At 27.2% G+C, this 10,309-nt stretch overlaps 2 protein-coding genes across 2 annotated transcripts; one reads left to right on the top strand and one right to left on the bottom strand.

Annotated features, from left to right (window-relative positions):
- Positions 1-565: 565 nt before the first annotated feature.
- LOC122268425 (protein lethal(2)essential for life) lies at positions 566-1,521 on the bottom strand. Its single transcript, XM_043056292.2, has one exon. The coding sequence runs from the start codon at positions 1,278-1,280 to the stop codon at positions 771-773; it is 510 nt and encodes a 169-aa protein (XP_042912226.1). The 5' UTR covers positions 1,281-1,521; the 3' UTR covers positions 566-770.
- Positions 1,522-3,721: 2,200 nt separating this feature from the next.
- On the top strand, positions 3,722-4,461 carry LOC107439929 (protein lethal(2)essential for life; the record flags this gene model as incomplete). The annotated part of the gene is given in 1 exon segment (XM_016052681.4): positions 3,722-4,461. A coding segment is annotated over 1 exon segment (516 nt). The 3' UTR covers positions 4,303-4,461.
- Positions 4,462-10,309: the final 5,848 nt, after the last annotated feature.

The raw sequence follows: 10,309 nt of genomic DNA, 5'->3' as shown, positions 1-10,309 counted from the left end.
TAAAGAAATAGAGCAGAAGATTAAAAAATATTAACAAATATAAATATTTCAAGTTCATTGAACTTTGTATAAAAAATTAATTTGTAAATAAACATAGCCTCCAACCCTACAACTTTTAACATTGTCTAATATTTAATTTATCTTAAAATTTTATTAAATAAAACAATTTTTAATTATTAACATTAACTTCTTCAACTTGAAAAAGAAAAAAAAACTTAAATGAAAATTATCTTATCTATTAAAAATTGAAATTCTTTTAACAGTATTCAACACTGCAATTTTAATACTTTTCAGAATACTTGTAAAAAGTTTTAGCATTTATAATCAATAACTTATCTAATCGGATTATCAAATTAAGCAGATTTATATTCAAAATAAAACAGAATTTCTCATTGCTAATATAAATTTACAGTAATCTTAACAATTCTTACGTAATAAAACTAAATCAAATATTTCAAATTCTAATTTGAAATTAACTACTTCATAAATACTAAATTTCTAATTACGTTAACATTATACATATAAAAATTTTATGTTTCAAAAATGCAAATAAAGACATCAAAAATAATTTCAATTAAATTTATTAACGAACGTTCAATGTTTACAAATATGAGATTACTTACAGAATGATGTTGACAACATAATGCTTTATCACAGGTATTATAATTCCAAACGGGTATTATAATTCCTAATAGGTAATACTATTAATAACACCTAGTTATTAGAACATCAAATATTCCAGTTCATTAAATATAAAGTCTCTAAAAGTTCTAATTACCCTCAGGCTTCTGAATAGTAATTGGAATGATTTTCTCATCAGTTGGAGGTGGTTCAATGGCTTTTTTAGGAGCTTCGATGACCAAAATTCCATTTGGAGTAAGAGAAGACTTCACGGTCTCAGGTTCGGTTCCATCGGGCAACATGTAGCGTCGAGTAAACTCTCTGGTAATGAATCCGTGTTCGTCGGTCTTTTCTTCGTGTTTTCCGTGAATAACAACAGTATTATCAACAGTTTTCACACTTATTTCATCAGGCTTGAAGTGGCTAACATTCAATTTCACCTCGAAGTTATCTTTATCGTTCTTGACTTCGGACTGTCCAGAAGAATCTAAGTTCAGCTGGGTCCTGGGTCGAAGCAAATATCCACGATAGAGACGTGGTGGCAATAAATCAGAATCCATCAGACCCATTCCAAAGTTTTGGTCAAGAAGTGTTGCTGGATAATCAAAACTATCCCACCAAGAGCGACGGGACAACAAAGGCAATAGAGAGTAGGCCATTTTCAAATATCAAAGTAAACAAGCGAAGAAATGAATAATAACTCCAAAAGATTCGCTTTTAAACAGCACAGCAATAAATTCACTGGAAGAAATTTGACAGCCAACTATCACGCTATGATCTCTGAACTGTCAAAACAACGTAACGCTTTGTTTTATATTCTCAGCTGTTATCCAGAATTTTCTCCAGCGAACGAGATGTTACCATGGAAACAGCGTGAAAGTTCGAAGGCGTTCCATAAACTTCTCTTCTGCTCTTTGTCAGTGATTTGGCCTTTTATCGCCTTTTTGGCATAACGAGTTCGCTTTTTTAGTATATTTTGATATTCAATTAAAACTTCTTTTCATTCTTTCTTTTTTTTAAAAAAACAAACAAAAAAACATTTGAAACACACGAGAAATTTAACCTAATGAGAAAATAACTGTCTATTTTAGGTAAAATTTTGTTTAAAAAATGTTCATAATCTGAATATAAATTTTTGTATTCTAATTAGAAAAAAAATGCCAAAAACAGACAAATTTGAGATAGTTTCTTATTTTATTTATTTACTTATTTTCATGATCAAAGGAACTTTTTTAGGCTGTAAAATTTTCTTACAGCTTTGCGAGTCAAAAATAATCACCATGGTATATTGGTAACCTCATAAAATGAACATAGCAATATGCTTTAAAGTGAACATTAAATAATAACAATAATTATCATTTGAAAAATTATTTTTAGCAATTCAATTAAAAAAATGCAATTAAATAAATTAGTTTAAAAAATGTTTTCTTAATTTTTCAAAACTTTCATGTTTAAATTAGTTGGAAGATTTTAATTTGTTTCTTTTGTTTTCAACATGGAAACTGTTTGTAGAATAATATTTTTACTTTTTATTCGAAAATTAAAAAAAATAAAAATAATTAAAAATATGGAATTTTTTTTTAATATTTATATAAAATCAAGAAGTGACTACCTAATTTAATTGATTTAAGATAATTATATAATTATGTATTACAACTTTGTAAAGCTATGATTAAAAAGCTTTCGAAAAGAAATCAATTTTTAAGTATTCAAGAGATTAACTATTTGTGTTTCTAAATTTTTAATACTTTAATTTCAAAATTGAGTTTTCTTATAATTATTTATAATTTTTTAAATAAAAAGATAGTAATAAAATATAAGGAAGGATAAATAAGTAATTTCTAATGGAAAGCCTTAAAATCATTTTTCAGGTATAATATAAAAATATGAATTACTGAAAACAAAAATTTTAAACTTTTTTTTTTTAACAGTGTTGGGAAAAGAGATTATAATTGTTGTAAAAACAGTGTCCTACTTATAATCTCAAGCTTACTCGACATTAAAATAGTAATCATTTGATTTTTCTGCGAATTTATTATTATATTTTAATAAAGCATTATTTGAATTATTATTCGATTTGAACATTAAAATGAATGAATTATTATTTATAATTATTTTGAATTTATCAATAAAGTTTATTAAATGTATTATTTACATAAAAAAATTTTTTTTCTTGTGACGTACGTTCCAATTTTACAGAGAATGAAATGTTGCATTAAAATGAAAAATGCTAAGTTTTAATGTTTCTTGAATAACTGTATAAATAAATGATAGAATGTAAAAATAGCCAAATTAAAAAGCTAAAATGTATTGTAAAAGCTTGACTTTGTGAAATCTTTATGTTTCNTTTTTTTTTTTTTTTTTTTTTTTTTTTTTTTTTTTTTTTTTTTTTTTTGTGTATGTGTGTGTGGTTTGTACGCAGATAAACACAGAAAACAACAAATAATGTTTTTCACAAATTTTTTAGCAATATTACTCTTTCATAAATTTCCAAAGTGATCATAAATGAAGCTTGAACAATATTTAATTGAGTGAAATTTAGCATTTCAAACTTACAATTTTCTCACCAAAGAATTTTTTAAAATTTTTTTACTATATTCATGTAATTAATTTATATTTCGATTGCTGAATTAAATTGAATTTAATTTATAGTTTTTGAACTTAACATAAGCAGCATTCAAAAATAAAAATCACTATCTCATATAAATTATTATTTAGATATTTAGCGTACATTGTATTAGCTTATTTATTTTGTAAGCTTATAAAAAAAATTCATTTTTGTAAAAATAAATAAATTAGAATTTTCTTCGTTTGGCTTTCTTTACTTTCGCCAAACAAGCAACAGGCGTTCATCCATGTATGGTAACCTTTACTCTGTAGACTAACCAATGAGAGTTCAGAGAATTCTCCAGTAAAATCGTCTTCTCTCTAGAAAACTCCGAAGCGGATGTAAACACCATATTTAAACTGCCGAATTTCAGGAAAGTGTTAGATTTGGTGATAGAATCTTGCTGTTGTTATTATTATTTCCTGACAGTTTTGAGTCTAAGCTAACTGTGAATTACTCTGTGAGTTTAAACTGCGGTTGCTATAGTTCTGTTTTAAAATCTAAGATATTTCTGCATTGCTCAGTGAGTTTGACAAATTGTTTTGTGATCTCTCAACATGTTGGCCTCTCGAATTCTTCGTGACCTCTACGATCCCTTTGAACTGCGATCACCTAGATTAGGACTGTTTGACGACTATTTTCAACCAGCTCATATACATCTGAACATTGTTCAACCTCGACGTCAAACCAGCACTTCGTCAACTGATGATTCCAACAACTTCAAAATGATGTTAAACGTCAAACATTTCAGACCCGACGAAATTGACGTTAAAACCGTTGACGATTATGTTGTTGTTCGTGGAAAACACGAGGAGCAAGCAGATGAACATGGTTTTGTTTCCAGAGAATTTACCAGACGCTACAAACTACCTGATGATGTCGAGCCCGATAAAGTGGTCACTTCTCTCAGCCAGGATGGAATTCTGACCATCAAAGCACCCAGGAAACAGCTAGAGCCTCCTCCTAAAAATGAACGAGTTGTACCGATTACTATTCAGAAACCAGCTGTTGTTGAAGAAGCTCAGAAACAACAACAAATGCAGGAACAGGCTTCTGCGGAAGAAAACAAATGACTGGTGAACTGTTAAGTTGAACTGTTAGTTTGCTACATTGTGTAAATTTTTGTAAATGATCTTCGTTTACTATTTTTCTGTGATATCATCCAAGTCTTTATCAGCATAGTTCAATACTGTGGAATAATTATTTCAAATAAAGGTTAAGTGAGTAAAAAAGGTTTCATTCATTTCTCCAATTTTACACCATATTATTTAATGTTTGTTTTTTTTTTAATTAATTTTTTCATGGTATTAATTGGATTAATTAATGAAAATTTAATTTTTAATATCTTAACTGCATTTCAAAACCTTGTTTAAGTATTCAAATGTTGAAAGTATATTAGTAGCTATATAATTAAGTCCATATCTTGTGTATCAGCATGAAATTTCAATAGGTTTTTAACATTACATGTTTTTATTATTGTCTATAATTAATTTAAATATACAAGAAAATTTTAGGTAGATTATATAAAATTCCATGTTCAGCACCAGTGACAACAAAAATGTATAATAGAAAAATACATGTTTTGGTAATTGAAATTTACATATTAAACTAGATTTTTCACTTTCTTAACAAAATGTGATGTATTTCATTTTAACAATTTATAAAGTGGGACATATGTGAAAAAAAGCAAACAAAATTATTTTCATTAGTATTTTTAAAATTTTTTTTTGCATTTTAGAGCAATGTACAATAGTTCTAATTTTTTGCCCCTTTCTTCTGTAAATTTAGCTTCAATTGTTTCATATTTTATTTTTTTACTTGAGAAGCTGCAAAGGTTAGATAATCAATACAACCCAAAATCAAAACTTCTACCACTTTCTGACAAACAAAACAATTGGAATTTATTAGAGGACTTCATTTAAAATCACAAAGTATGTTTCAAACGAAACAACTTGAAAGCTCTATTCTATAGTTAATGCTGAAAATTGTGAGAATATGAACATTTAAAATTTTTTTTCTTTTTTAAAGGTATTTGTTAAAAAAAAGTAGTTTTAAATTTTAAAATCACATAAGATGTATTAATACCTTCTCTAAAAATATACTTATAAAAATTTAACCAGTTAAGAATCTCCGTGGCAGAATCTAAAAAAGATACTTATAAAAATTTATCCATTTGAGAATCTCCGTGGCAGAATCACAGTGACACGACAACATTTTCGCAGAAGGTTAGAGCTCTTGCAGAAAGTTTTTCGGCAGTTTTTCATATTAATTTTCCCGTATTGTTTGAAATATATAAATATCCTGATATATTTCAAACAATATGGAAAATTTGAATCATGCATTTGAATATTTACTTTTTAAAGCAATAATTGAATCGAATTTTTGGGACAGTTATTGCTGTTGATTTCTCCATAGTTCTTAAATCCGATATTTTTTTGATATAATTTATTACAACAATCTAATCTCGAACGGAAACACTCATTTGAGGAGTCTGATTCGCATGATTTCTTCATTTTTTCGACGATTTTATGGATTTCATTCTTTTTTTAAAATTTTTTTTTTATAGAGATGATTATTTACAAAATTCGAAGAGGAAAATAACTTGTGCTCCCCGCCCCAACAAAATACAAGAATTTCACCCATGATATTAGAATAAAAATTTTTCATGCATTCAATTAAAAAATATTAGTTTTTTTTTGCACTTTTGCTTCTTTAAATTAGTAACATATATGTTTGTTATTATTAAAAATATTAGTGCTAGAGAGTTTGTCGCAGATTGTTTGAAACAATTCTGCCACAGGGTTGGGAAAAATCCTAATAAAGTAAATAATTGTCACAGATTGCTCGAAATAATTCTACCACAGGGTTGAGAAAAATCCTAATAAAGTAAATAATTTTCGCAGATTGCTCGAAGCAATATTGCCACAGGGTTGAGAAAAATCCTAATAAAGTAAATAATTGTAATAGTAATCAGAACTAAACCTATAAATAGATATACAACCTTCTATTAAACCTATTACAAAAAATTTTATCAGTGTGTAATTATTAATTAAACAGTGAGTTAATTTTGATTCAAAACTGAATATGAATAAAAAAGCAGTGCTTTCAAGGGATGGGGGCTTGTCATCAAAAGACACGCAGGGCGGGCCACTCTTAAAAAATGCTTAGGGTGGACACTGTATGCATACAGAGAGAAAAATTTTTCCGCTGTGGGAGGATGGTGATTGTTGGGTTGGCCCTAAAAAGATTTAAGAATTAATAACCAACTGTCATTTTGTGTTAGAAATATGAAATAATACTGAACTTGTACCACATATGTTTGTAGAGGAGAGATTTTATTTTATATTATAACCGTCGTTGAACAGCCAACCCAATTTTTTGGATTTACGACTACTAACGTTCAACTCCGTATCCTTGTAATTTTGAACCAATCCATAAGACAAGGAAACTCCTGGATCAGTACCCCCAGAGGTTTGATTTGTTATGGGAACATGGAGGACTTTGCGACCTAATAGATTTAACGTGCATCAGTCACCATTTACTACACGGGGAGTCTTCGGCCCGCGAGGATCAAACCCACGACCTCTTGGACATGGATCCAGTGTCCTACCAACCAGGCTATCTCAGCCTGGGGAGGAGAGATTGACAGTATTGTACTTTTTGTGCTTTTGACATTTCTTTTTTCAGTTGTGTTGATAGAGGCTGCTTGTTAGGGTTATTGGTAAGTAAGCACAAGCTCTTATCGCTCACATCTGATCGAGTTAATTCAGGCTCTTTATCAAGGGCTAAACTCTAATGGGCAGACTTGGATGAAGACAAAAACTTTCTGCGATAATAAAATCTCAATTAATAAATTTTCTGCTGGTAATAATAATTAACTCTTAACTTTATCGCAATATTAACTAACTCTTGAAGCTGGTTCCAACCCATGTCGGAATTTTCGATGAAATCTATTTCGGTGAAATTTGAAAACCACTGATTTTTTTAAACGAAACTATTTAGTTTTTTTTTTATAAAGCTTTATATTGATTATTATACTGTACCAGCATGCCTGAAAATCAAATCTGCAATGACATAATTGCAGATAAAAATAAGAAAATGTAGATAATTTTTTTCTAATGTATGATATACCTAGTAAAAAGATTTCTGAGATGGTAACAAATTTTCTGCGAACAACATTCACACATTCGTGCATATTATGCTTATTTGCCAGTGGACCATTTTCACTGCACTTAAATAAAAATTCGCATGTGAATAAGAACCTGTTTGTGTAATTATTAAAGGTAGAATATATTTCAGCAATCGGGTTAATGTTATTACTTTTATAATGGGGAAGAAGAATATGTTTGATTGCATGAACGAAGTTTTGGGGGATATAAATAAATTTTAGGGAAATAAATTAAAAATGAAAATGAATTATGAAAATTAAAATAAATCAAAATGAAAATTCAATAAAAAAGAAAAAAGCTCGTACTCGGATAACCAAACAGTATCCTTAAACGTTAACTGTACATTTCTATGTAACTGTACTTTTGATTACTGATAGCTAGTTTGGAAATTTGGTACTTCTGGTATTATATTCTTGTTTATAATAGAATACTCAAACAAAATTTTTTTTAAAACTACTTTATAGTTATTATTTAGTTTTAGTAATTTTATTCATAGTTTATACACTTAAAAATTCTGCTTTAAAAGATCCTCCAATTATCCAACAATTTCAATTTTGTGATATATCTGTGAATAATCTATTTTTTTTATTTTTAAAACTAGTAATTTATGCTTTGAATTATAATGAGAAATTTAAATTTTCAGGTTATGAGAAATAACTATGAGTGGAAATTTCAAAATTTTGGATCAGATTCTTTTAGAAGATCACATATCCTGATCATGTGTGACATTTTGAGAAAATGGATTGTTTAATTTGGAAGAAAGGTTTTATTTTGAAAAGCAATATGTGTTTCAATATATAGTTTTGTTATTTTGTTGCTTATTAAAATTTAATTATTAGTTTGCTATTGTAGAAATGTATTTAGTATAAGATTTACTTACAAATTCTGCTTCAAAAACCTCGGAAACTTCTGAATTTGCAATAAGATTTATGTACGAATTCTGCTTACACTTAAAAATTCTGCTTCAAAAGATCATCACTTTAAGATTTACTTACAAATTCTGCTTCAAAAATCTCAGAAGCTTCAGAATTTGTAATAAGATTTACTTACAAATTTTGCTTACACTTAAAAATTCGGCTTCAAAAGATCCTCTGATTATCCAACAATATCAATTTTGTGATATATCCCTGAATAATCTATTTTTTTTTAGACTAGTAATTTATACTTTGAATTAATGAGAAATTTTAATTTTCAGGTTATGAAAAATAACTATGAGCGGAAATTCAAAATTTTGGATCAGATTCTTTTGGAAGATCACATAACCTCATCATGTGTGACATTTTGAGAAAATGGAATTTAATTTGGAAGAAGCTTTATTTCAAAAGGTAATGTATGTCTCAATATATAGTTTTGTTATTTTGTCCTTATTAAAATTTAATGATTAGTTTGCTATTGTAGATATGTATTTTGTATAAGATCTGTTAGTTTTTGTAGAAGTTTATTGATTTCAATTTGTAATTTTTTTTTGAATGTTCATTTTATTTTTCAGTTTTTTTTCATGTTAATCAGATAATTCAGTTATGGTTTGTAAGTTTAGTTGATTTACATCAACTGATGTTTTTTTTAAAAAATTACGTATCATGATCAAATAACATTTTTTTTTTCTATTGAGGAATTCATTAGTTTTAAAATTCATCCGTTTTAATATAAGGTTATTTAAAGATTTTATTGATTTTCATAGTTTTAAAATTTATTGTAAATGTATTGCTTTTTATGCATTTATAAATATATTGCCATTGTAAACATAATTCTTGTAAATATGTTGCAATTAGCAAAATTTTATTAATAGGATTGTATTATAAATTTTAAAATGACATTTTAAAAATTTTATGTTTTTTGTCTTCTGAACTAAGAAAAAATGAATATTTACAGTAGCTTTTTTTTTTAATATTTATATTTCTGTAAAAAATAAAATTGTGAATGAATTTTTTGTGTGCAAAAAACATGATGTCAATGAAAATTCTACCGATTTATAGTTTTAAAATAACATTTTCCAATCCACATTTTGGAATATATTAAATATTGTGATATTGAAATATATTTCTGAATATGAAGTATGCACTGTATTAAGAGGAAATGATTCACAAAAAAAAGCTGTTTAACAATAAATTCAGATTGCCTTTTCGTATAGGGATGTTTTTTAAATAATTGTTAAGGAAAGGTGAGTTAAAGTAATATTTTATAATCTGGAGTTAAAGTAAGGTTTTCTAATCTAGAGTTAAGGTAAGGTATACAGTACAAGGGACTATAGTTTATTTCGTCATTTCATTAGTTAGTAATGATATATTTCTTTGCCATTTCAGTAAATTTGAAAGATGTATGATCATGTATTATAAATTTCCTTAAACAATATTTTATGTGGCATTGTAGTTTGAAATGTAGTTGATTTTTGAATAATATTTCAATTATATTTATACTTATCAAATGTAATCAATTATGAACTAAATTTCTTACAGTATTTTTAAAGTAATAAAAGAAATTCAATTAAAATAAAATATGACTTAAATAAAATCAGATTTAAAAAAAGAAAAAATCAAAAAATTCATGCTTGCTGAATCAAAAAATTCATACAAATGCTTTACTGAGCTGACTTATAACTTAGTATGTAAGGAGCCTTATCTTTCAATTTGATCTACAGGTATCATAATTGTATACAACAAAATCTGAAGATTAAAAAGTTGGTTGCTTTCTGCCTGATACCTAACCATCAGATCTCCTGTTTTGTCTAATTTTTCAAATACAGTGAAACCTCGATTTTACGTCCCCCGAATTTACGTTTTTCCCGCATTTTACGTTTTTTTCATCAGGACCCAGTTTTTCCGTATACCTCCAATGTTAATTTTACCCGGATTGTAAGTTTTTAATTTACGGAATTTCCCGCATTTTACGTTTTTTGTAGAAAGAAAAAAAA

This window comes from Parasteatoda tepidariorum, chromosome 9 (genome assembly GCF_043381705.1).
Source record: "Parasteatoda tepidariorum isolate YZ-2023 chromosome 9, CAS_Ptep_4.0, whole genome shotgun sequence".
Taxonomy (NCBI): Eukaryota; Metazoa; Arthropoda; class Arachnida; order Araneae; family Theridiidae; genus Parasteatoda; species Parasteatoda tepidariorum.
This window is presented reverse-complemented; position numbering and strand designations above follow the sequence as displayed.

Bases quoted from the DNA above. Each gene is read 5' to 3' on its own strand.
- LOC122268425 (XM_043056292.2), bottom strand. From the start codon at position 1,280: ATGGCCTACTCTCTATTGCCTTTGTTGTCCCGTCGCTCTTGGTGGGAT.